Source organism: Danio rerio, chromosome 21 (genome assembly GCF_052040795.2).
Source record: "Danio rerio strain M-AB ecotype USA chromosome 21, GRCz13ab, whole genome shotgun sequence".
In the NCBI taxonomy this organism is placed as follows: domain Eukaryota; kingdom Metazoa; phylum Chordata; class Actinopteri; order Cypriniformes; family Danionidae; genus Danio; species Danio rerio.
This window is the reverse complement of record NC_141041.1, coordinates 22,563,055-22,589,765: the sequence shown is the minus strand read 5'-3', so window position 1 is coordinate 22,589,765 and position 26,711 is coordinate 22,563,055. Positions and strand designations below refer to the sequence as shown.

At 36.4% G+C, this 26,711-nt stretch overlaps 1 protein-coding gene across 2 annotated transcripts in view; it reads right to left on the bottom strand.

The window, feature by feature from the left end:
• rictorb (RPTOR independent companion of MTOR, complex 2b) overlaps positions 1-26,711 on the bottom strand; it is a 47,598-nt gene that overhangs the window by 2,831 nt on the left and 18,056 nt on the right. The window contains exons 9-38 of one of the 2 annotated variants that reach the window (XM_087301190.1): positions 26,023-26,090; positions 25,849-25,916; positions 25,435-25,517; positions 23,617-23,704; positions 23,414-23,504; positions 23,219-23,285; positions 21,866-21,946; positions 21,673-21,773; positions 21,394-21,559; positions 21,224-21,325; positions 19,525-19,571; positions 19,292-19,427; positions 18,359-18,558; positions 15,416-15,542; positions 15,111-15,275; positions 14,763-14,839; positions 14,030-14,108; positions 12,241-12,350; positions 11,741-11,828; positions 11,547-11,639; positions 11,299-11,405; positions 9,398-9,666; positions 5,736-6,771; positions 5,200-5,271; positions 4,420-4,597; positions 2,872-2,956; positions 2,550-2,753; positions 1,287-1,439; positions 1,067-1,190; positions 509-647 (exon numbers count right to left, since the gene is read on the bottom strand). In XM_087301190.1, the coding sequence (XP_087157316.1) occupies positions 509-647; positions 1,067-1,190; positions 1,287-1,439; positions 2,550-2,753; positions 2,872-2,956; positions 4,420-4,597; positions 5,200-5,271; positions 5,736-6,771; positions 9,398-9,666; positions 11,299-11,405; positions 11,547-11,639; positions 11,741-11,828; positions 12,241-12,350; positions 14,030-14,108; positions 14,763-14,839; positions 15,111-15,275; positions 15,416-15,542; positions 18,359-18,558; positions 19,292-19,427; positions 19,525-19,571; positions 21,224-21,325; positions 21,394-21,559; positions 21,673-21,773; positions 21,866-21,946; positions 23,219-23,285; positions 23,414-23,504; positions 23,617-23,704; positions 25,435-25,517; positions 25,849-25,916; positions 26,023-26,090 (4,404 nt within the window). The remainder of the gene's footprint in view (positions 1-508; positions 648-1,066; positions 1,191-1,286; positions 1,440-2,549; positions 2,754-2,871; positions 2,957-4,419; positions 4,598-5,199; positions 5,272-5,735; positions 6,772-9,397; positions 9,667-11,298; positions 11,406-11,546; positions 11,640-11,740; positions 11,829-12,240; positions 12,351-14,029; positions 14,109-14,762; positions 14,840-15,110; positions 15,276-15,415; positions 15,543-18,358; positions 18,559-19,291; positions 19,428-19,524; positions 19,572-21,223; positions 21,326-21,393; positions 21,560-21,672; positions 21,774-21,865; positions 21,947-23,218; positions 23,286-23,413; positions 23,505-23,616; positions 23,705-25,434; positions 25,518-25,848; positions 25,917-26,022; positions 26,091-26,711) is intronic. The other variant, XM_087301191.1, reaches the window with a different exon arrangement.

The following is a 26,711-nucleotide window of genomic DNA, read 5'->3' as shown; positions in this document are numbered from 1 at the left end:
AGTTTAAAGCATTCATGTACAAGAAATTGTATTGTTTTGTAACTTTTATGAAGGTAAACTGTATTGAATTGTTTATAATGAAGACTGTGTGTTGTTATTTTATATTTGATTATTCAATTTCTGTATCTGAACGCTGTTAGACTCTTCAGGAAAAACAAAGCACTGTTTATTTCACTTTACCTGTGCTCTATTGTATTTAAATGCGTCTAATTTATTTATTATATTTCATGCATGATTCTTTTTCATAAAGAATAATCCCAATCAATCTAAAACTTATGATTTGTTTGTAAACAGAGCTACTTAAGCCATCTGGACAGACTGTATTAAGATTACAATACATAAATTGCAAAATGTCAGACTTTTCCAATATCATGCAGCACTAAAAGACTATTTATGATGCTAGTGAAATGTTTTTAACACAATGAGTATCTGGATGAGTTTTGGAGTGTCATTAGTTTCATTTTCAGAAAAACTTGGGGTTATGTGACAAATGTTTTATTTGTATTACCGGAATGAACTGAACATCTTGGAAGAGTTCCTGAATGAAGCGTCTTGAAGCAAGTCTGAACATGCAATGAGCCAGCAAGTATGAAACTTCAGAATAGAGGCAGATATCATCGAAAGCATAGGGGAACTTTTCCTTAATGCTGCAAAGCAAACGAATCAAAATGTCAGAATAAAAAACAAATCATGTTTAACCAAAACATTCCGTTATCATTAACTCACCCTTCACTTGTTCTTAAACTTAAACACAAAAAAGATACATTGAAGAATGTTTACAATTGACTTTAATATTATTGCTTTCCTTGTATGGATGTCTATGGCTACTGGTCAGCAATATTCTTCAAAATATCTTCTTGTGTGAGCAGTAAACAAAGAAAACTCACAATGGTGAGTGAATTTTTACTTTTAGCTGAACAGTCCCTTTAAGGAGTACTTATCCTCAATGTTCCTCAGGAAAATGACCAAATAGGTCAAACTAAAGTAATATTCATTTAAAGAGGTTCTCAACTAAATCAACGTGAATAAAGAAATAAACAGGGGAATTATAATCATCAATGCTTACGTGAGGAGTCCAGTTTCGTTCCCTTTAGTGCCCACTGAGGAGCTTAGGTTGATGACCAGACGAAGCACCTCCTTCCTCAGAAGAACTCGACAGGCCGGAGCATCTTCTGGAATGTTTTTCACCCCTGCCAGAAAAAAAAATATGTACAGCTAAACAATTTACTCAACCTGTACCATAGGAAATGATTGAGGCCGAATTTGCAGCCTGAAGGATTGCTCACCAAGAACAAGCTCAGTGCTGCGAGTGCTGCCACCAGAGCCCTGAGAGACGGCGTCGCTGCAGCCTGACACTCCAGAGTACTTAGACTGAGGCATCACTTCCAGGTTGTGTATGGACTGATTGCACCATTCCGAGAATGTAGCGTCAGGATAGTCTGAAATACAGTTGAGAGATGAAGAATCTATAGTGAGTATATAAATAGATGACTAGAAGAGGAATACTTTTACGATGTCTGATCCCACTTTACCTTTCCAAAAAAACAAATTCAGTCAATAATTATTCTTCCTTGTGACATTAAAAACCACAGAGATTCTTGATCATCTTCAGAACACAAATGAAGATATTTTAGATGAAATCCAAGAGCTCTCTCATTCTCCTAAGACAGCAATGCTCCTGACTTGTTTAAAGTCCAGAAAGGTACCAAAAATATCTTCAGTGGTTCAATCAGAATATTAAGCTATAAGAATACTTTTGTGTGTGCACAGAACAAAAATAATGGCTTTACTCAATGGTTTCTTATTCTCATTGTCAGTACATTGCGTACATACAGGAGAGCACTGTGCACTGGTGTACGCCCAATCAGTATGGATGTCCATGTGTGACTGTTGATTTTGTTTGAAACAGCACAGTTGCATCCAAATACGCCAGCAGTTCAACCAAGCTCTACACACAAACAGAGCACATCGCTCTCGTGAATGTGTCCTCTGACATTGAGGAGAAGAAACTGTTGTTATAAAGTTGTTATTTTTGTTTTATGTGCACTGAAAGGTATGCTGGCAGCTTTTAGTCAGGAGGCATACAGTCTGTTCCGAGGATGCTTTTTGGTAATTTTCTGGACTTTCGTTGTGCATGGAGGATGAGGGAGCTCTCAGACTTCATGTAAAATATCTTAATTTAAATTTTGAAGATGATACGAAGTTTTCAGGGGTTTAAAATGGCATGAGGCTGTGTAATTAATAATATAATTAAATTTATAAAATTCTTTAAGGCAAGACACTACAGGTGAATAGGGATACCTAATAGTAAACACCATAGTTCCAAAGTTGTTTGGAACATTTTTATAACAAGTTTTCTAAAATCCTATGTTTAAATGTGATTAATAATATACGAATATGATTTTAATTAAACATGCTATTTGGCAAACATTTCACCGTTGGATGAAATCAAGTTCAAAATTCTTGCTTCATTTTCTTGACATACAGTATAAGGCGTCTCTTTTATCAAAGCATAGTTCAGAAAATAAACAACAAAACCTGGATCATACCTGTGCGGCTTTGCGTGGCAGAGCTTGAATTGCAGCCAAGTACATAGAGCCCTGCACAGTAAAGACAGTTCTCCTCAGTGTGTTCCTGCAGGCCGGTCTCCTCTGCACCCAACATTTGATGCTTCTCCATACGACTCACTGCAATCAGCTCTGTTATACTAAGCTGAGAGCGCAGAACAGAGTGTCTGGACACTTCGCTTGATCCTGACAAAAGAACAGCTTTCAGTCACTGAAACTGAGTGGTGAGACACTACTGCTATTGGATTTGTATGCAGAATAACGAGCTACTGATACAATATTTTGTAACCATTTTTATCTTTACCATCTGCCTCGCCCGAGAAGAACTTTGCAGCCCGGTCTTCGGATGGTGGACTTTTCCTCTTTTGAAAGTATGGTGTGTCCTTGATCTAGGTAGCAACCAAAAGAAGATACATTTCAGGTGAAACCTTCAGTCTTCCCTCTCTGTACTGGTTTTCATTGTTGGTCAACCCAAAGGACATACGTTTCAATACTTTTTCTTCCAGTCCAGAAATCTTATATCATTCCAATAGGACAATTTATTATTGAACGGACTTTCAATATTAAGATGGCTTTTTAATTTTTAGAAATAATAATAATTTATTTTAATTAGCTCTATTTTTCACATATTTGAACTATTTCACTCTAATTTAGCCCTATTTTTTCACTTACCAAAAAAAAAAAAAAACTTTAAAAACTAAAAACAAAGAACATCCAAATGTATTATGTATTTGTCTAGAAAAAATATTCACAAACATTTCTTTGTTTTTTGCCACTATAGGGCTCTATTTAAATGAATGGAGACACTATACAGAAGAGATAAACTAAATCATTTATATAAATACATGCTTATATGAATACCTTTTTACATTTAAAAATATAGAGAGAGATTTTTTGAAAATCTTCAAAGTAGGCATAAGCCGGTATAAGATTTTGATGTATGATAACCTTGGATAAAAATACCACAATACTGTGATTACTGCTCTAAAATATGTTTTTTTATTTTTGGGTAAAAAACAAAAACTTTTTAAACACTTAAAATATTTTGGAATGATAAATATATCAGGCTAAATAATTCAAATCAATCATTGACTTCTGCTGTCTTTATTAGCTTCAAAATACTATATAGTTTAGTTTTGAAAACACAATAGAAACAAAAACACTGATTCCTTCTGATCTAAAATAGCATTTTTGGATATCTTTTCTGTTGGAGATACTGTTGTCCTAAAAAAAAAAGTAAAGGTACCTAAAAAACAAACCAAAAAAAAAAAATATATATATATATATATATATTTTTTTTTTACATATACCATAGGGTGTCCAAACTCGGTCCTGGAGGGCCTTTGTCCTGCTGAGTTTAGCTCCAACTTGCTTCAACACACCTGCCAGGAAGTTTCTAGAATGTATATCCAGTAAGAGCTTGATTAGCTGGTTCAGGTGTGTTTGATTAGGGTAGGAGATAAACTCTCCAGGACAGCGGCCCTCCAGGACCGAGTGGGGACACCCCTGCCATAGGGACTGTTTTAATATATAAACCTTGATTTTTCCAAACCGCGATATACCCTAAAAACAGTTATGGACCCATGCCTAAACCAAAGTCAATAATTGTTAGATCAATCTGATGAACACTCAGAAAAATGCATCAAAATTAAATCAAGGAGAGGTTTAGGCTTAAATGGTATTTTCGTAATGACTGGTAAACAATTCATACCTTTTGACTTACTCCTATCCTAAGTAAACATGCAGGTGGGCATAAACTTAAACCTGTAGACGTCTTTTTGAAACACTTCAACTCTTATTTAATAGGCATGTCAATACAAGTTGTTAACAAGATCATAGAATTGACAGTAACCTGGAACATGCTGTTGATGTCCATTGGCAGAGCAAGGCCAATGTAATCATCAGAGCTGCCATACGTGACACTGGACACCATAGAGCGCACTGATGAGGAGCGCTGTAGAGACGTCTGACTGATAGGGCTCAGAAGATCCTCTTTATCCAGGGATGCAAAACTCAAAGCCTTGAGAAACCTGCACTCATATAAAAGGGAAAAGATCAGAGAGAATCACCTGGAAGAGGCACAACATTGGAAGAGAGAAAATGAAGCGTTCTCTTTTTTTTTTTTAATGACGTTTCTCTAAAGTTTTGATAGCAAATGATTCGTTGGTTTTTCAAAGTAGGAACAAGCTTGTGAAGTGTATTCTTATTTCAGAAAGTGAGCAGCTGTTTGTCATTTGCTGCATCATCATGCAAGTATTGCACTGTGGGTCAAAAACCTCTACATGCTTCTTGGATCAAATGTGGGAATACAACTAGCATGGGAATCTGCTGGACTCAGTTCAAATCAGCAAACTACTTGAAGACAGGACATAGGTTAGCAAGTCTTTTTTAGAACTACGTACAATCAATGAGGGATGAAGTAAATTGGCTTTGTCCTACTGTGGGGAGGACTGAGGAGTCATGGTTGAGGAGAATTGGGTTAAGGTATGGGCTGTGGGAGCACTAATGAGAAATGGAAAATAGGGGCAAAACACGACGAAAAAGAAGCCAGGGTTTGCATAGTAAAAAATGGACTGAAGTGGACGTTCAAAGTGAAAGAGGGAAACGTCAACCCTGGGGATGGTCCACGCACCGTGGGAGCAGACTTCTGCGATGGGGCCTGCTTGAACCTTGGCCCAGACATCTGAAGCGCTTTTTAGTACACCTGAGAGGGACCATCAGAAACAGACCACATTATTTCCAGAGGGGAGCAGTGATTTAATAGGGATTTTGGGGGGTAATTTCCTCATTATTGATGGTAACAACAACATTAATGGGGGATTTTAGTGCTTGTTTCTTGTCTTATTTACATATTTCTAGCATGAGTAACATTATGACCCTATCAAACTGATGTTTGTCAAAGCCGAAATTACAAAAACAATATAAAAGTTTAAGGATTGACTCTAATGTCTTCACTCCTACAGACTACTCTTAGACATTCTCATTGAGTCAGCACATCTGGGTATCACTGGACTGGGACGATAATGACTGTGGATGCATTCTGTGAATTTTTTTTAAATAACTGGTGTAAAGTGTAAGATCTGATGCGAAAGAGACAGCAATAGAAAGATGATGCAATGTCAGACAACTAAAAGAGTTTCACACCATCTGCAGGGCCATCTGCTTTACCTGCGCGGTGTGAGTCTGGAGTCCAGGCTGCCAGTTTTCATGGTGATGGCATCCGTGAAAAGGACGTCTTTGGCAGGTGAAGCAAGCGCCTCACTATGAGAAAGGGAGGGGTGGATTCGTTGCTGCTGCAGTCTTTTTAGGGTAGCGTAACCCAGTGCGTCCCGAGGGCTGGTGTACATGAAGCTACAGTCTGTCAGGCTCGAGATGGTTGTGACTGAAGGCGATTTAAGGGACTGAGCTCTGCGGGGCAGAGTGTGAGAGGAACCTGGCGGCATCAGCAAAACTGAGTTTGATTTGGACAGAGTCAAGTGGTTCGACTGGGGTGTGAGAGAATGGAGGGTTTTGACAGTTTGAGTGCTAATGACAGTATTGAGGCTAACACAATCTGTGTCGATGGTGGAAGAGTCCACACAACCTACAGTCTCTCTAGATGGGCTGGAACTCATGGAGCTGATGCCGCTGGTGGTCGTGTCTGTGTTGAAACTCTGGCTGCGGCTTTTAAACTGAGCTCCGCTTCCAGAGGTAGAGCCATCACCGGCAAGCCTTTCTCGACTGGTTTGTTCACGGTGGGTATCTCCTACCCCTGAGCTTCGTTCTGCAGTTCTGTTCAGACGTACCTCCTGCTCTCCAATACTAGATGTGCTGTCCTGAGTATCCAAAGTCTTAGTGCCTACAAAAGAAGTCTCCAAACTAACGCTGGGGCTTTTTGGCAGATGTCCATCTGTAAATACAGGACTGAAGACGTCTCCCTGACTAGAAGAGAAGATAGAGGGCTCTGTGACTGTGCGTACCCTCCGGAGGCCTCCCAGAGTGAGCTCGCCTTGAAGTTTACTGCTACTGCCAGTGCCTTTGGGGTCACTGGTACTGCGGAGTTTCTTTCCGGAGAGGGAGATCAGGAAGCGGTTCCGGACAAGTCGACTGGAGGCCAAAATGGTGAAGGGGCTGCGGTCCTTTAGAAGTTTAGGCCGAAAGTACAGTGGCTGGTCTTCTGAAAGTTCAGAACTTTCCAACTTCTCATCATCCAGGATGTACATGGCTGAAAAAGAAGTCATTTAGGCAGCTTTAACTTGAGTAAATATACAGCGTGTGCACAAGTAACATGTGGTTTGTGATATCGGCCCAAGAAAAGCTTTTTCCCCCCAAGCCAAAGCTGTTCAAAGCATTTTCCCAGTATTTTTGTGAGTCAGGCTTGGCATCTGCTCTTAGTCATCTAAAGCCAGTCTGGGGGTTAATGACTCATGGGTCTATTCAAGCCAAAGACGTGACAAGTGTACCTCTGTGTATACGTGTAGGCCAAATCATTTCATAATGTAGGAAAGATCCCTTTTCATTGTTGAGTCTGGCAGATTAAATAGGAACAGACCCTAATTTGTTAATCCTTTTTTGTTTGGGAATTCTTTTCACGATATTTCTTAATCGTCAGATCAATCTACATATCAAAAAAAAAAAATTTTATATGGCTGACAGATGTTAAGATTTTGTTTTTCAGAACGAATTGACCAACTAGCCAATAGAAAATATCTTGCTTTTCGGAATAAACCTAGAGAACTTTTTTGTAAATGATTACTGGCAAGTCTTAAAGAAACAAAAATGGCAATAGAAAAACTTTTTTTAAAGATAAGTCTTAATGAAGTATACACTAATGCCAAGTTCAGACTGTATCATTTTAGCCCCCAATTTAAACTCGCCAACAGGTTTTGAACCAAATTTCCAACAAACAAATGGCTGAACTTGCAGGCAAATGGGTGCTCGTTCACGTGAGTATTAATCACACAGCAGGGCTCGAAATTAACCTCTTTTCTTGGTAGCACCGGTGCTCCTAACTTTTTAAAAAAATTTGGCGCACCAGACAAAATTTAGTCGCACCCACCAAAAATTATTAGCAGCGTTACTACACGTTTTATATTAAAAGATTCTAGTATACATTTACACTTTAATCACAACTAACAAATAAACAAAAATCTGCATGCACTCATCGGCTCTGCACGCACTGCTTGACGTGAACGAGATGAACTGAGTTACGATAATAACTGTGCTGTTCTGATATTGCACAGATGGTACTGTCATAAAACTTATTTGCATACGTCATCTTCATAGCAATAACGGTCTTTTCATGAGCTGCAATATTGGTTTCATCTCAGTGAATGCATGCTCTGTAGCGATGGTAAACATGGTATCAGTCGAACAATTAGATGAAGGATTAAATAACATTACAATATCTCGTGTTTAAAATGTGTAGATTCTGTGGCAAACACTGTTACCTAACCTTTACGGTAAATGGCTTTAGTCATTTTCATAGCGGACTTTAAACACTGGAAGTCTTTTATCCACACTTCGAAAAGTGTAAAAGCTGGATTGAAATTCATTACATGATCACTAATCAGATGTGCCATTATTTGTAACTTTAGGTGGTTTCTAAAACGAAATCTGACAGGGTTGTTTTCATTCTCTCGGATCCAGACCTTTACATTGTCGCAGCTGTAGCTCCTTGTCATCGGAACAGATTGATGGACAGCTGATAATAATCAATCCATTCGCATTCTGTTCTAGCACAGTGGGTCAATAAGAAGGTGTTGAAGGCAGGGCAAGCATTGTCAACTGGACATGTCAACTGTTTTAAACCGTTCCTGAGCGATGCGTTTGGTGTTTTTAGGTGCAAAGATGCTTAATGCGTGAATGCCTCCACGCATGTGGTAAACATTTTGCTGTGAAAACTGGTCGCATGACATCAATTTTATGCACTCGCACAAATGCTCCAAATTATATTTTGAGGTCACATAGATAAAATTTCAGGCGCATATGCGTTAAAACGGTTGCAATTTCAAGCCCTGCACAGTGTGAACGATCAAAGACGCAACCTGAGAGAATAGCAGATGAGTCGCCAACACCTGTCAGATATTTGGCATGGTAAATATCTGGACCTCTCAGTGATTCAAATCATGTCGTGTGAAATGTGTTCTGATTAAAAATAACATCAGCGATCACCTACAGCCAATGGGAGAGCAGCATCCCCTAGTGTGGGTATCTGCAAGCCAGCCTGAGGTTGAGGGAGAAGGTCAAAGAGCTTCTTTTCAGTCTATTTGGACCCAACAAAGGATGGAAAAACTAGTGTAAATTTGGCAGGAGCACCCGTGTTCGTTTGACGTGTCATCTGAGCAATACCACAACTGGATAAAAAAAGAAATTGTCATGCAGACTATTTCCAGATAGTCATGCAGTGCGAAAACATCTGTGACACGACTACTTTGAAAATCGTGCAGTCTGAACTCAGCATAAAGGTTGTCCCAAGTTGAATGCATGTTAAAGAAATGACTATGCTTCTAATTCAAGAACCGGAATAAAAAGGGATACTTTATTGAACAAATGATAGCAAAGCATCAGTAATGTTAAGTTGGTACCATATGTGCTATGCTATCATTCTAAACTGTAATGATTTACCAACATAGAAAACAAAAATGACGCCATTTTAAAAAGACACATTCACAGCACTATACTATAGTCAGATTCTAAGGTAATAATGATAGTGACAAGATAAACATGCTTGAAATGAACAGATATGGAGCCCAGCTAACCATCAGCTGGTAATAAGCATCTCCACCCTAAACCACAGTTCTGCACTATATGCTGTTAGTCATGGATGAGTCTGTGGGAGCAGCACTCACTTGGCTGAATGGAGTCACTCTCGCTGTTGTGTCTAGAGCTGGTGGACTCTGAGGTTAAGCTGAGGGTGCTGGGAGCTGACGATAGGTGAATGAGGGGTTGCTGGTGCTGTTGCTGCTGCTGCTGTAGGTTCTGGTGCTGCTCCACCTCATCGGGGACCACAGGCCAAAGCTGTCTGCGATTGTGCCTGACTGCATCCCAGCCATGAAGCTTGAGCACCTCACAACCCTGCTTGGTTTTAGAAATGAGTCCCAGAACATACAGACAAGTCCTGAAATAAGGGTAAGGGGAAAGATTGTGAGAGCAAGTTAAAATGGGGGGTGGGAAAGAAACAAAGCTCAGAGTGCATTGAAATAAAGGAATGTGAGATTGCCAAAGAGTAGCACAGGAGGACTGACACAATTCACTGAGTCATGCAAACTCAGAAAGAAAAAAAAAAAATGGGATTACGGTTTCCGAGAAAGTAAGTTTGAAACCAGAAGTGTCTGGTAAGGTTCTGGTAATGTTAACTTTCGATTACCCTATGTTTATTCTGGGTGCAGTTGCTTCACACTATTGCATTATGACAAGTGGGAAACCAATGAAGTGTCTTTTTTGTTATTTCGTTTGTGAAAACTGGAACTACACATCCAACTTCTGAACTTTTAAAGGAACTTTTTTGAAAATAGACTTATTTTACAACTTCCCTAGAGTTAAACGGTTTTAGCATTTTTTAATCCATTCGGCCAACCTCCAGAAGGTGCAGTGGTATTACACAGGACACGAAAATAGTCCACAAAGTGTGTGCCGATTGCGCTGCTTAATATCAGTACACTTTTGAGCAAGATGCTAATGCTTTAATAAAATTCAATTATCTATGCTAAACTAAAGTCCTTCTGACAGATTTGGACATTTTTGGATTAAAAATAGTAAAACAGTGTCAGAAAGTACAATTTTTATTTTTTAAAGTGGAGTGTTCCTTTAAAAACCCACTGTGCAAATCTCCAAGGCCAATAGACTATGGCCCAATCCCAATTCTACCCCTTAGCCCTTCCCCTTACCCCTTGTTTTGTGCGTTCACGTGAAGGGGTAGGGGTGTCCCAGTTCTCTAGCTTGAAGGTGTAGGGCTGGGAAGAAGGGCTAGATAGCCCTTGAAACAAAGCTTTTTCAGGACCACACTCGAAACCAAGGGTTAAGAACATTTTCCAGAATAAACAAGCTACAACGACAGCAAGGGTGCACACGGAAATCAGGAGATGCACAAATAAGTAGTTTTTTTGTCATTATTACAAATGTACAAAAAAGACAACAAACTAGCACATCTTTTAATACACCCATAACCGCATTTGTTTTTTTAAGATCATGCTTGAAAAAAAAAAACACTATTCATAATCCATATATAGTGATCCAGTATAGTGATCCCACAACACATCTGTAACTCGATGACACTCGAATTCTCTTGAGAAAAGTCTAGTGGCTGGGAATGAGCTTTTTAAAGTCTCTGCTATAATGTTAATGTTGTTTTTGTGTGTTTACATAGATGCATATGTCCACTGTGTAAATGCAGAGTATAGTTACGATCTTATTGTCACATTATATCGTTACAATAACATGATATATGCCTTCACTGATTTCCTGAAGATAACTATCAAAAAATAACTGGAATAACTACAGCAGTCTTAATCGTCAATCTCATATGAAGAAAGAAATCACGATGACATATAATGACGCTTCCAGGTATTGTGGAGGTGTCTCATTTCTTAGGGGTAAATTTGAAGCCCTTCTTCTTCACACTCCGTTTCAAGGGCCAAGAGGAAGGGGTATAGGTACACAAATAGAATTAGGATTGGGCCACATAAAACAATTTCATCAATTTACTATTATTGATCAAATGTATATTAGTGCTGTAATAAAGAGTACATACCCCCTAATAGACAGAACCTCACAGTCATGGGCAAGAGCGACAATATCTGGAATAACATTCTCTTCCTGTAGGAGGTTCAGTCCCCAGTTAGACGTGCCAATGTTTCCCTTAAGGCAGACAGAGTAGGGAGTATAATATTACCACTGCTTTTGACAATTATTACTAAAAAGTCCAGAGGTTAAACAAGCTCAACATGTCTTATTCTTATGTAACAAATACCAAAAACCTCAACAAACACAACTGCTCACCAGAGCCCAAAGAGCAGCTTTAAGCTGTTTGATGCCCTCCCATTTGTCCAGCAATGGGCAGCGCACTGTGTAACTCAGGTCTGAAACTACATTCTGGCAAAAAGAAAAAGAGAGTCATTACATGAAAAAAAAAAAATGCACTACGGCAGGACTTCAGTCACCATCAGTGCCAATCATAAATCATTTACACATACCTGAGCTTCCAACAAATGACAGCCTGTCTTATCATGTACCAGTTGTCCATACAAATGCACAGGAAGAAAAACATTTGGTCTCTGTAACCTGTAAGAAAATTAGGTAACACTTTACAATAAGGTTCATTAGTTAATGCATTTACTAACATGATCTAATCATGAACACTTGTACAGCATTTATTAATCCTAATTGAACATTTACTAATGCATTATTAACATCCAAGTCCATGCTTGATAACATAAGTAAATGCACCATGAGTTAACATGAACTAACAATGAACAACTTTATTTTCATTAACTAACGTTAACTAACATGAATAAATACTGTAGTAAATGCATTGTTCATTGTTTGTTTATGTTAGTAAATGCATTAATTAACATTAACTACTAAACCTTACTGTAAAGTGTGACCGAAAATTATTAGACAGATTTTTCTAAAGCTCATGGAGTGGGCTCCTAATAATATCAACTGTAGTACAGAATAAGGTTTGAAAGAAAACCTTTGGTTGCTCCGTCGCACATAGTTATCCCCATCTACTGGTTTACGGTAAGTAGTGAGCGCTTCATTTAGCTGTTCCTCTATGAGGTCCACATACTTGAGGTTGTATTCCTATAGGGAAACAAAAACAATTGGACACAATAGGATGACTGAATAACACTTAGTTTGCACATTGTTATTCAAGTACACTATTAATAATGGACAAATAACAAATACATGAATGTACACAATATAACTTTAATATAACTTAATTATTTGAGCATATCAATGTTGGGTGTAATTAGTTACAATATAACTAGTTTTTGCATTAAAAATACTTTTCAGCTGAAAAAACAGTAAGGACTATTATTATTATGTCATGAACATTTTTGACAACTTTTTCAGTGGAACAAACTGTATTTGTCAGCAAAATATCTCATTAAAATTGTCATTACTCAAAAGACTACTGTCTTTTGTATTTAATAACATTTAATGATATTTTAAGTTTATTATTATTATTAATAATATTATTATTATACATATTGAGATTAAAAATCTCTTTTACAAAAGCGTCCTGGCCAAGATTAGGCAGTACACGTCACATATGTCTGACAAACAACAAACAATTGACAGTTAACATGAATAACACATTTGCAAACAAACAATTTAAAACATCTGCAAATCGGTTTTTCCATTCATAAATCATTTCTACTCTTTTTAAAAGCATTTACTGAAATCAGTTCTTTAAACTGCAACTTGGTTTGTAGATTATTCCATGCAAAAGGTGTATTTAAAAGCCCTTTTCCCCATCTCAGTCCACACTTTAGGAACAGACAGTAAATAAATTTCCTGTGGTCGAAGGCCATAGCTAAGGACAGGCTTTTTACAAATGTAATTGTGTAGATATGATGCGAGTAAACCCAGTATAGATTTATAAACAAAGATATGCCAATGCTTGAGCCTACGGATGGACAAAGCAGACCAACCTACCCTAGTATACAACATACAATAATAAGAGATTTAAAATTAGTTATAAATATTAGTGCACCATGGTAAACAGTTTCCAATGCATGCAGACTCTGAGACGAAGCATGCAGATAGATAACATCACAATAATCAACCAGCTTCTTTTTAGCATAAAATAGCAGTTCTTAATTCAAAGATAGAAGCCTAAAATCATTTTTCACCAATTGCTGAATGTGAGAACTAAAAGAAAATGTATCAGCAATTAAAATTCCAAGATATTTGTACTGGGACACCAAATCTCTGCACCATGAGAAGCAGTAATAAAAACTAGCTTTGACTCAGTTTGTTTTGAGCTAGAAAATAACGTAAGCTTTGTTTTATCAGCATTTAAAACTAGTTTTAAGTCAGATAAAGTATGTTGAAGTACGTTAAAAGCAATCTGTAGTTGAGAAATTCAGCTTGTATTACTGCAGTTGAGGTCAAAAATATTAATGACTGTGGTAAAATTCCTCACATATTTGTTAGGGCTTCATTAAAATAATACTAATAATGTCAAGTTGTCATAACAAACAATGTCATCTTTGCTTTTAAAATGGCATAACTGAGCATATGAGACTAAATGACAGTTGTTTAAAAATGCATAAATAATGTGTCATGTCAAAATTATCAAGATTCATGACAGTCTTATGAACACCCTTTAAAATAAAGTGTTACCAAATTGACTTATTGAGTTACATTCCAGACAGTCATTTAAATACAAGTTGAATGATTAAGGCAATTAGTACTTAGTTATTAATTACTTAAAAAAAAGGTAACTTATCCAAAACTTGGTATAGATACCCTACCTTCTGCCACTTCTCCAGTTGTTTACTAACATATCCTCTTTCATTTAGATAGGAGAACCCCTTGGGAATGGACAGAAACCTAGAAATGGATGCCACATCATCAGATTTAAAAGACAAGCAATAAGCAAATTAGAAACTTTACTGCAAGTAAATTAAACATAACAAATAGAGAAAAAAGAAATACAGGCACTACTACGCTTTTTTCATGTTTCATGAACTCAATTTAAAAAGTACAATTTTATTTTAGTGAGCATAAAGCATGTGCAACTAAATGAATACACAAAACCAAATAATTAAAACAACAAGAATAAAATAGTTTTTTAAAGTGTAATTTTTAAGAAGCCAAAAAAAACAGATCCTTTTTTTTAGGTCTTTTTCAGAATTATTTAAGCAAATATTAGCAAAAAGAACTGTAATATTATTTATTCAAAAAGTACATGCTAATGTACCAATCTAATTTATAACCTTCAAACATTTTTGAAGAATCAAGTGACACTGAAAACTGGAATAATGGAAAGTTTCCAGAGGAATCATATAAACTTGACTTATATCAAAATAGAAAGAAATTTCACTATATCACTTTGTTTAGGACACCAAGACTGATCTCTTCATCAGATTGCCCATTGTTTTAAATGCTTCTCAGAAATGTGCTACTAATTTAGGCACTCAGGAATTATATAGAGTAGCCTCTGAGTTTTATAGAACAAATAAACAGGAAATATTGAAGCTTTACCTTAACAGCAACAGCACACCTTTGTCTCCCAGGTGAGTTAGTGCTGGCTTCATGTGAATCAGAGCATGCAGATTTGCCTAAGATGCCATGAACAGACAGAACATCAGTTTTGACAGAAGGCATGTATTCACAAGCCAACCTAAAACTCAATCGTTGAAATTCTGGCACAGAGCTTGATCTTAAAACTGGTTGTTTACAGATCTCAATGAAAGATTCCTGGAACAAAATTACACTGGCACTGCACAGTCGAATCACAAACGGCTCCAATATCAACACTCATTTTATCACTTCAGATAAATAACACGACATTCTGCTAAGATAAATATCTCAATGGCCTTAGGGATTCACCTTGTCCTCACAGGCCTCATCCAGTATGTCCAAAGCCTCCACCGAGACGGCCTTGCTGCGGTCGTGTAACTGAGTCACCAACAGTTCAATGCCCCAGTTGCTGAAAAACTCCACATTAGCTCGTAACAACACCCGCAGATGCTTGGTGGCGTACAACCTGCAGTTCTGTGCCAAGAAATATTCAAGACTTAAATTACTGTTGCAGCTGCATACAGGCAATGCTTTTACCAGCATGCTTTGCTAAGCATGGCTCAGTTACAGTAAACACACTCAAAGGGTCAAAGGTTAGAAGGTCTATTTCTTACGTCAGTGGCAGCGGTGAGGATCTTTGAGAGGATGACCCGAGCTAAACCATCCCGACTGTAGTCCAGTGTGGAGACCACCAGCTTCAGAAGATGGTCCTGGTTCTTCAGGGAGCACAGGTTCAGCAGGCTGCAGAAACAAACAAGAGGTGTAGATACCAATATATTACGTGTTTTTTTAAAGTTTGCTAAACATTAGGGATGTGCAATGTTATTTAAATAAACAATACTGCTTGTGTTATTAGTCGAAGGGGTTATTTTGATTTTTGAAGAAAAAAGTAGCCTGTCAATGTGGCAAGATTGTTTATAGCCCCATATGCAACCAGTATGTAATGTTTTGCTAGTTTAAAAAGGACTCATTCTTTACCAACATCCTAATGAACAGTTGTCAATTGTATAATTGATTTACATAGTATAAAATACTAGCATAATTGACCATTTGCAGGCAGTTTGATTGACAGGTGATTTAACCAATCATAACACAGTGTTACTTTCTTTGAAAAGCAGAACAGCCAGAGTAAGCAGCCATAGTAACATCGGCGACTAACATGAAAAATGGTAAAAATGTGCTCGTATAGGCCTTTCAATGCAGACAGCTGGTACCCAGAAAGACTGGATATATATTTTTATTATGAATGAAATGGATGTGTTTGTCACCATCAGCTGTCAATCCAGCTGCTACTTGTTGAACGAATGACTCAAAACAAAGGTACTCAAGACTGATGAACTAATGTTTTCTGTTACTGGAGCAGAACAGTGGGCAAAACCTGAGGTTATAGATATATGACGTGACTATAACCAGTAGACCAATAACTACATGAGGACACATTGCCTGGAGACCCAGATAAACAATCAATTAATCTTTATCATCTTTAATACATTCATAGATGCATTATTATCGTCTTGATAGAGATGCCACCGTTTCCGAGTGTTTGTAAATTCTGCGGTAGGGAATGAATTTGTAACATTTTGATTGTATTCAAATGATCCGAACTTCCCATCAATGTACTTGTATTCTATAGCTTCAGTTTTGTTTTCATTTATGCTTACATGCCCAATATCTCCCTCGAATGTTCAATGCAGATATGTTTGTCTGAAATCAGTATGTAATTTGTACAGAAATTACTCGATATTTCTCTGGGCAGGGCACAGATTGACAGGGGAGGACCGTGGCTGATAATCTGGGCCTGACATTAACTTTTTTGATCACTAGTCACTGTGGCTAGTAGTTTTCCAACGTTACAAGCCACACACCATTTTCACTGGCCAAAATTTTGTTGTTGGGGAAAAATATTTTATATTCATGAATTTAACTCTGACATGCTAAAAACTACAAATATGTCCAAATATGACTTTTTTTTATTTCACATGACTTTTTAGGACTAAACATTAAGGATTTTTTTCTCTGGCCACATCAAACTAATTTCCTTGCCACAAATTTCAAATAATGTATCATAACAAGCTAAATTTAGCTGTATACATACACTTTTTATTCAACAAAAATGTCAAAGGGACATTTAAAAAAATTATTCTCATTTATTTAAAACTATTCACTGTAGTTTGTCCAGGCTAAACGTCCCAGATCATCAGGTAACTCTACATAAATGGAGAGTTATCTCTTATTAATGTTTTTATAAAATATTATAATTAAACCATATTAACAAAAATAACTGCAAGCAAAAAAAAGCAAGAAAAACATTGTGTGCGATAATGAAAGGATGATCACGTTAACACGATTAACGTTAGGCCCAGTAATAATCTGTTCAAAGAATGGTAAAAGCGAAAGTGGCAACAGCTGCTGCATACAAAAAATCTTGGGATCTCTTGAAAGCAGCAGGACTGTGGGTGCACGAGCACCGCTTTTTTCCAATCTATTTCAAAGACAAACGATCGCACCAGTTGCATTTCCAGTTTCTTTTAAGCACACGCAGCCATCACATCATCTGTGTCACGCTCACAACGTCAGTGAGCGAAGATCGCCGGAGTCACTATGTGCCTTATCATCCTTGCATTCTGTATTCACCTGCTTTCTTTTGCTCATGTGGAGAGTTATCAATCTTGCTGCTTCTCGATTCTAAGAGCACATTTGCAAGCATATTGACAAACGGTCTTAAACTAAAATTCTAATCTTTAGAGACGAGGCAGCTTTAGCAAATTAAAAACGAATTTCAATCAGCCAAAGTGGCTTGTGGAGTTTGTCTAACCCGCCACAGCTGAAATCTACCCGCATTTGGCAGGTTGGTGGGTGTTAATGTCAAGCCCTGCTGATAACGAAAGATTGTCAGACAGTGATAAGGGGCGGGGCTTTGTGAAGGGTCAATTGAGCATACAATACAGGGTTTTTAATCAATTTGGCTGCCTGTTAGCTTTACAGACTTCTAATAAGGCTCCTGAGACACACTGCCAACAACAACTACTTGCAATGAAAGCAGACTGCATTGTCGCATTGCATTGCTTGAATATTCTACATTTTATAAATACTCATATAGACATATTCATTTGATTTAAAATGAATATGTCTAAATCTAATGTTGACTAAGTGAATGCCTAATATAGAATGATCATAATCAAAGACAATCACACTGGGCTAACATCCTGAGGATTAACACTTTTCCCAGCAGGCTAGTCAGATACTGCCAGCATTTTTGACGATTTTAACTTAAATTTGATAACCCTCAGAATGTCTTCTGCTAGAAATATATCACCGTAATATAACTTAAAATAATGAACCAAGCCTCTGCTTTTAAACAGCATTTGTAATTCATAATTTTTTACACCATGTAAGCTCTATATTTGCGGATTCAGATGTGTTTAACTGGGTTTGAAGAGCTTAAGTCTGCCGTAAAGATACACTCAGGAAAAAGGACTGGATACCCATTGAGCTAGTCATGTACACAACATTTGTTTATATGTTAATGGAGTTAGTTGTAGCACACATCCACCAACCATTGGAAGACACTGCACTTCTCAAGCATCTTAACGCCCTGGGGATTAGCGGAGAGAGTGCCGAGGAAGAGGAAGTAGTGCTGGCTGAGGGTCGTGAGGAGGCCATTGCTCTGAAGACTACGGTCTGGTTTCAGCCCAGAGGAAGCGGACAACCACTGTACTATGTCCTTCACCAGGTCTTCCAGATAACCCTGGCCATCCTAAGGAGACAGGTGTGAAAAATGAAGTAAAGGAATTTTGTTGTTATTGGAAAGGAACAAAACAAGCGATGATTATAACTTCCATTGAGAGACTGCTCCATTCTTCTCCTTATGCTTTTGGGGTGCATTATTGTGTGCATTTACTGTCACCAATTGGAGAGGTCAGCATACTTCTAAATTAGTTTCTAATGTGTGCATGCATTTTACACTCCTCTCCAGTTGCACATCCAAAAATTGCACAACAAAAGAAGAAGATGATATAGTCTCTAGCTGGGGGTTACACAAAGCTGATTATAAACATTTAAATATGGATATTTTTCTTCCTAATACACACATCAATTTGATACAGGAGACCCTTATTCACCCTCAAAGCCATGTGATGAACTTTTTATCATGGATAGATGTGGTTTATTAAACTTATTTTAGTAATTACAACTTCCTTTATTGAGAAAAAAAAACCCTATCTATTGCTACTATAGAGCTGGAAATGCAAAATATAATTATTTTAAACAACTTTGACTGGATTTGACAAAGAAGAAAGCCATATACACCTAAGATACCTTGAGGATGCCTTGCTCATTTTAATTTTTGAGTGAACTAACCCTTTTGCAAAATAAAAATCATAATTTAGAAAAAACAAATGACAAATTGGAAGGAACAATGAACAGCTTTGGAACAATATAACATCGATGGTGGGACAAAAAAAAAATGACCTCAAGTTCTCCCTTCTCACCTCATCTGACTCTAGCAGGAACTCGATGAACTGACAGCCCACCACTGTTAACTGTCTGGCCTTGCTGTAGTCCAGCTCCAGACTGGCGTACAGCTTACTGCTAGGCTTGTAGAAGAAGAGCAGCCTTCGCACAAACCTGAAAAGTAGAGGAAGTGGTGGAACTGTGGTGAATGGTGGACCAAACGAAAACCATTAAATATATTTCTAAGAACAGGAAACCAAACTCTGCATACTTGTGCATCTGTTCCTCTTTGTTGTTCCGAAGGTTGACATTTGGCCACTGTAGCATGAATAAAAATAACTCATTAAGAGACGCTACATTGAACAACTACATTTTTGCATTTGGGGAAATGCGAGCGATGCTTTATTGACATGCATCAAAGCTCCAGAGACATACCGTAGTCAACATTTGAAGTGGATCAAAACCATGCATCAAAGTTTTCCTAAACGCATTCAACAAAACCCATTCTTGTCTTAGAACAATTTTGAAAAACTTTTTGGATCCACTTTTAATTTTGACTAGTGTATATGTCTGTTCAAAATATATATTTAAAAAAAAAATACTTTTAATCAGCAAGGGTGCATTACTTGAAAAATCACAGTAAAAACTTTAAATGAATGAATGAAACTATCAAAGGACTCTAAAAAATATCCAGTTTCTACAAAATACTATTTTTTTTACATTTATCATTAAAAGAAAGATTTCTTAAACACTAAATCATCATATTGGGACGATTACTAAAAGACTGACAGTGAAAACTGGAGTAATAATGCAGAATATTCAAATTTGCCTACACAAGAATAAATGACATCAATAGCACATTTAAACAGATAATGATATTTAATGAAAGTATATTTCACAACTGTTATTATATGAAATGTTTAAAAAGTAAAATGCAGCCTTGTTGATCACAAATGTCAAAAACTTGTTTAATGGGTAGTGTTCACCTTTTAAAATGACTTTATACAACAGAAAAAATAAGTATTGAACACGTCCCCATTTTTCTCAGAAAACATTTCTAAAAGTGCTGTTGACTTGAAATCTTCACAAGATGTTGGTAACAATCAAAGAAATCTATATATGCAAAGAAAACAGTTTATAAATTAAGTTATGCATAATAAAATTAAATGATGCAGCGAAAAAGTATTGAACGCATGAAGAAAAGGAGACATAGAAAGGCAGTGAAAGCCCAGACAGCAGCTGAAATCTCTCAGTAGTTCTTCAACAATCCGCCGCTTTTCGTCAGTGTAAATTAATATTAGCTGCTTCAGTCCAACATCTTTATTACCAGGATGATGAAGATGAAATCAGAGTGGACATTTCAGCAAGACAATGATTCAAAAAAACAGCAAAAGAAACTCTCAAATGCTTTCAGAGAAATAAAATCAAGCTGTAAAATGGCCCAGCCAATCACCTGACTTGAATCCAATAGAAAATACAAAATAAAGCTCAAATTTGATAGTCGAGACCAACAGAACCATCAGGATTTTTACACTCTGATGAAGCAATTCGTGTGACTTCATTCTCAATAGGAGAAGTGTCTTTAAGCTGCCATCACCAAAAAATCATTTTATATATTGTATTATATTAAGTACATTTCAGTAGTTCAGTACTTTTTCATTGTGTCAATTCATTGTTATTACACATAACTCATTTTTAAAGATGTTTTTTTTGTTTTATGTTTGTATTGTTTAGGTTTTTACCAAAATCTGGTTCAATTCCATGTCAACAGCTTCTTTAGAAAATATTATTCCCAGGAAAAAACATGACATGTTTAATAATTTTTTCCCTCTGTATGTATATTGATATTATAATATAAGTATATTATAATTTTAAAATGCAATATTAAAAAATAGGAGTGTGACATCTGTTCCATCAACAATGGTGCTTAAACACTTTAAAAACACCACAATAAAAATAAAAAATTTTACCTTGAGTATGGTGCTGATTAGGACCCAGTTCCACTCCAAATTCTGTTTATGATTGAGAATCTGACTGTCTCTGAGGTTCATCATAAGGGCCTCCTCAGTGTCCTGAACAACACAACAATCATGTCAGAAATGACATCCATAAAAGCATTACTACAGTTAACAGCAACTACCTTAATGACAAAAATGTCCCTCTGAGGCCTGAGGTGCTGGTCCCGACAATAATGAGCAGCCAGAGATTTACGGACAATGAGGTCCAAGTAAAGACTATTGGGTTTGGGGCCTCGCTTCTTCTTCTCATGAAATCTTTTCAAGTAATTAACCGCAGCACTCGCCCGTCTACAAAACACAACCAAACACAAAGCTCCATCAAAATAAATAATCACTGGTCTCATACTCTGACACTGCGCTATTTGTGCTGCCGTCTATGTAGGGCAGGATGGCTAACTTACAGTCTTTTCCCCTGAGGAATGTCAAAAGAAGCAGCCATGTTCATTAGAGTGGGCAGGCAGTGCAGGTGGTGACTATGAGAATGAGGGAGAATGGTGTTGGCCTGAAAATAAAATAAAGGTAACTCAAGGTCATTTGGGATATACAATACATGAGTGTGCTGTATGAACAGTTGACCTCAGTTTAGTACTTTACCATATGCAGGAGTTCTCCTAAGAGGATAGTTGCACGAACTGAAACACTATCTTCACTGCTAGTGATCACTTCAACCAAGCCCTAAAAAAACAACAGCATCATCATTAGGGCAGCACAATATATCGTTTAAGCCTCAATATCGCAATGTGCATGTCCTCAATAGTCACATCGCAGGATATGCAATGTTAAGTTTTAAATAAAACACGGTGAACTACGATGTCTGTTTGTTCGATACTTTTCTGTTCAGAATATCTTTAGATTTTTAAAAGAACATTTTTTTCAGCTAATGAGTGATATGAAACTTCACAGTCGATCATGATCCAGTTTCCTGTTCTTAGTTCTCAAAACTAAAGAATTTAACGTCCCAGGCTCATTGGAAATATCTGCCTCTGCATACATTTTTATAAATTGTAAAATATGTTGCTGCGAGTGTGTTATTATTATTTATTTATTGCCACATCAGCAACTTATGGCTATTTCATGGCAAAATGGATATACATAAAATATTACATGATAAGAACAAATTCATATTACAAAAAATAAAAAATACTTAGGAAAATATATAAAATATAAAGAAATAAAATTCACACAAAAATATATTCAAAGTTAAATATGTTTTTCAGTTTAATTTTTGATAAATAATTGAAGATTCTTCCTGGCTGTACCTTTTTAAAAATGTCCATCAAAGTACTCCCCTTATAAAAATTTTGTCTAATTGTAATCAAACTTGCACATTCCAACAAAATATGTTTGGTAGTAAGAGCAGCTTGGCAGTAATTATATTTAGGTGGGTCTTGGTTATTGAGTAAATACAAACGAGTCAACCTAGAATGTCCAATTTGACATCTAGTATAGACAGTTTGATCATGCCTGGTCTCAAAATTATAATTTGCTAAGTGTCTTTCATTTATTTTTAGATTAATGTCATGCAATTTATTATTTATGCAGTAAGTTGACCCATTCCTTTTGCCACCTTTAGTTTACGTACAAATTAATTGTGGGTTTTAAGACCTCAGGAGGAATTCCCCGGGTATGTTTTATTGCACATTTCATGGTTGATGGACGTGTTTTGGAGCAGGGGGACTAAAACAAACATTTGACTGTACTTATTGGACTTAGGGCTTCTGGTTGTCTATTTTACACAATTTCTGAATAAAATTCCAAAATAATATTTGTATTTCAAAACGTTTTTTTTCTGTCATCAATGCAATTTTGCTACGACATGATATAATAAAAGGCTCTGAATTATTTACCATAAAATTTGTTATCGCACTTTTTTTCCCCAGAAAATCATTTGTGCTTAATGACACTTCAATCTGACTTTAAGTCACTTTTAAAAAATGGTATATTTACCTCTAAAAGTCCACTATGGATGAAGGCAGAAAGCAGCAATGCGAGATAGTTATCCATCAAATCAGGTCTATTTAGATAAAAACAAAACACACACACACGTAAGACATTGAAGCTGCATGCATACAAGGCTGACCTTGATTTAAACCCAACCCTAGCCCAGTTTGACAGTTAATTAAGCCCAGTAAATACTCGTACCTGGACCGCGCCCTATGTGGAAGTATTATTTTTGCTTCTGATGCTACAAAGCCATCTGACAGTCTCCAGCTGTCCTGAAACCTACTAGGGTCTGGAAAGGGCATTATTAGGACATTATTCAGTCAGTGTGAGCTGACTTCAAATGTGATCGATGTCTGAAATGAATATGTTAATCAGCACAAGCAGACAGCAGTAACACTCACCCACACTGAGAAGAGCTTCAATAAAATCTTGTGTCACCACAGGAACAGGGAGCCTGAATATTTCATACATCACCTCCAGTAGTCCTCGCTAAGAAAAGAGATGAAGCAAATATGAAGCATCTCATAATGACTGATAACAATAATAATAAATGTACAAAATAATGAATAAAGAGCTAATAAAATAGTGGGCCTGTTGTTTTAATTAAAATTTCTACATCAGTATAATAATACTTATACAGGATATTGAATAGGGTATTTAATTAAATAATAATAACAAAAAAGAAAATCTTAGTATTACTTTGTTCAATTTTAAGAACTATTGTTTACAAAATTAGCAAGTTTCTTTCAAAGTGTACTTGCATTAAAATCAGCAAAATTCAATTCATGACTTTAATTTTGCATGTAGAATTTAGATATATTTTTAAATGTACATAAACTGTAAACATTAATTATTCACATAACAAATAATACATTAAAAACACAATGTAAGCACCCTACCACAATGCACAATGCATTCATATTGTAATTATCAAAATGGTTTTAAAAATTGTTCTGAATTTAGGGATGCGTTCACACGTGTATTGTGATCATTTTAGTTTGTTTTTGACACATCTAGGACCTAAGGAACTATACCAAACTTTATTACATTTAAGTTGCCATATGTAATTTCCTAACTTATTTTTGTAATATGCTAAAAAAAATTAAAAACATTACTTTAAATCATATTAACTAATTGTGTATAAATATATATTTTTAGAACTTATTACAATAAAAACAAAAACAATGACATTTATAGCACAGGGGGGTTTAATGCTGTATACATTAGTCAAGCAGAATATGCTCTTTGCCTTCATTTGCACACTGATATCTCTGGATTTTGCTCTCAGGTGACAATATGTACATTTAAAAAAATCATTTATGTCATTTAATTGAAACATTTAATTTGCATTGTTTTTTTTACAGCTTAGCAACAAAACAAACTAACATTAAATTAGAAATAGGTCTCTAAACTATCCCTATCATTCTCCCTTTCTTCTCAGATGGGATGGTGGGTCAAATCAAAGGTTACCCACAGGCCCTAGTTTGGCCACCTCTGATCTTTGTAATGTTTCCTGTTTTTGGATCTTAAAACTTGAGAATTTTACAGCCCAGGCTCATTTACAATATCTGCCTGTTCATACATTTTTGTGAAATGTAAAATATGTCTCTCCGGGTATGTTTCGTTGTTTTAGAGGACAAATCCACTAGATGGCGTTTTGTATATTTTTCCGAATCTCAAGTTTCAGATACAAGGCTCTAAGTATATATCCATAAGAATGTAAGAAAAGTTCTCAGCGAACATTTAGTTTTACCTTGATTTTACATTGCTTTGATCTCTTTTGTGGTACCATGTTTCATCATTTACAAACCCAATCATTACTGAGTGCACCAGAAATCTTGTACATATGGAGTTAGACTAATAAGGCAAACATCTTTGATTACAAATCACAGAATCCTTTAGTCATCGATAATGTAAATGTCATTAGTGTGAAAAGGAACAAACACTGTATTTGTGTAGTGTTCATTTCACCTAGAAACTGCAATCAAACTTATGTTGAAGTAGGCTGAATCATGTATTTCAATGAGCCTGTGTTGGCATTTACAGTAGCAGACAAGTTACATCAAACAGAACATGACGCTAATATATTTATTACTGTAGTTTCCGTTCTTCTTTGTAAACAGGCCTTTAGTGTTGTAGCTCTTCAAATAAAGGGAACTGGTTTTAGGATTTGCATGGTAAGCGTATAGAAAGCTTTCTAATTATATCTTTTATCGTACCCTCACTTCCATATTTGGTATACACAGCAGACCAATGAGAGACTGGATTCCAGAGTTGCCTGACTTGCAGAGATTAATGATGCCTGTTGATACAGAGAGAAAAAAACAACAGGTTCAGCCTGAGCAATAAACAAACTCCTGCTGCAATGAGGTGCGCTCATGAGGAAATTCCCTTTAAAAGATGCATGATGCATTACAACACCTATTTCTGTAAGAGCTGGCTTCTTTGGTAATCATTTTAGATGCATAATAGTAAAATATGCATTGTTACACAATCAACCTTAATAAAACATTGATTGGAATCTTGAACTACAAAAATTTGTTTAAAAAAATTGCAGCTTTCAACAGAATTTGAATAGTACATAATGTTCAAATGTTTTTTTCTTTTAAAAATTTAAATACTGAGGCAATTACCTGACCAAGAGCGAAGGGATGCAACAATCGACATCTTACTGGCCAGAAATCGAGCCTCCCTGTCTTCTCTGTGAACAGAAACGCCATAAATCTACACATGCAGCCAATAAAAAGTTGCATGCTTGCCTTTCTGATGGTTAATTCTGTTATGAAAATCTTCAAAGCAACACTCACTTGAGCTGACCCTCTGCTGTGTCTGGATTGTGTCTGTAGTGGAAGTCTGTGTAAGGTGCCAGGATTTGCTGGAAAGGAAGTAAATGATTACTGAACTGTCTTACCAGGTTTACAGAGCATACATGTCACATAATAATAAAGACAAAACATTAAATCAAAAAGAAAGACAAACTAACAAAGCTAAATGAACAAGAAAACTAAATATTGGGAGACCATGCAACAGGCATAGCAGTGGATTCCAGAGGCAATCACAAATAAATGTCACTACACCTGCATTAGAAGTTACACTTGTTGGTCAGTATCCTGAGCATGTCCTATAATGTGGTCATATCATTGGCCTACGAACATTTCCTGCTTGTTATCACACTATTTCGTAACTGTAACAAGAGGCAATTCAATCATCTTTCAAACTTCATGTTCAACATAACATTATTTATAAATTTGTGGCTCTTTTTGGATTCTCTGAAACTATAGAAAATGAAAATGTAAAACAGGAAATATGTTGGGACCAGTGTTTTTGTTTACATCCCTCAAAATGGTCTATACTGTGTGTTTTGCTCCACCATTGTAACAGTCAACATTGCTTCACTCACCATAAAGCTTGAGGTGATATTAGAACACACAAAAACAACAAAACATTCAATAAAAATTAGACAACCATTCATATATGAGAATGTGTTTCTATGTGT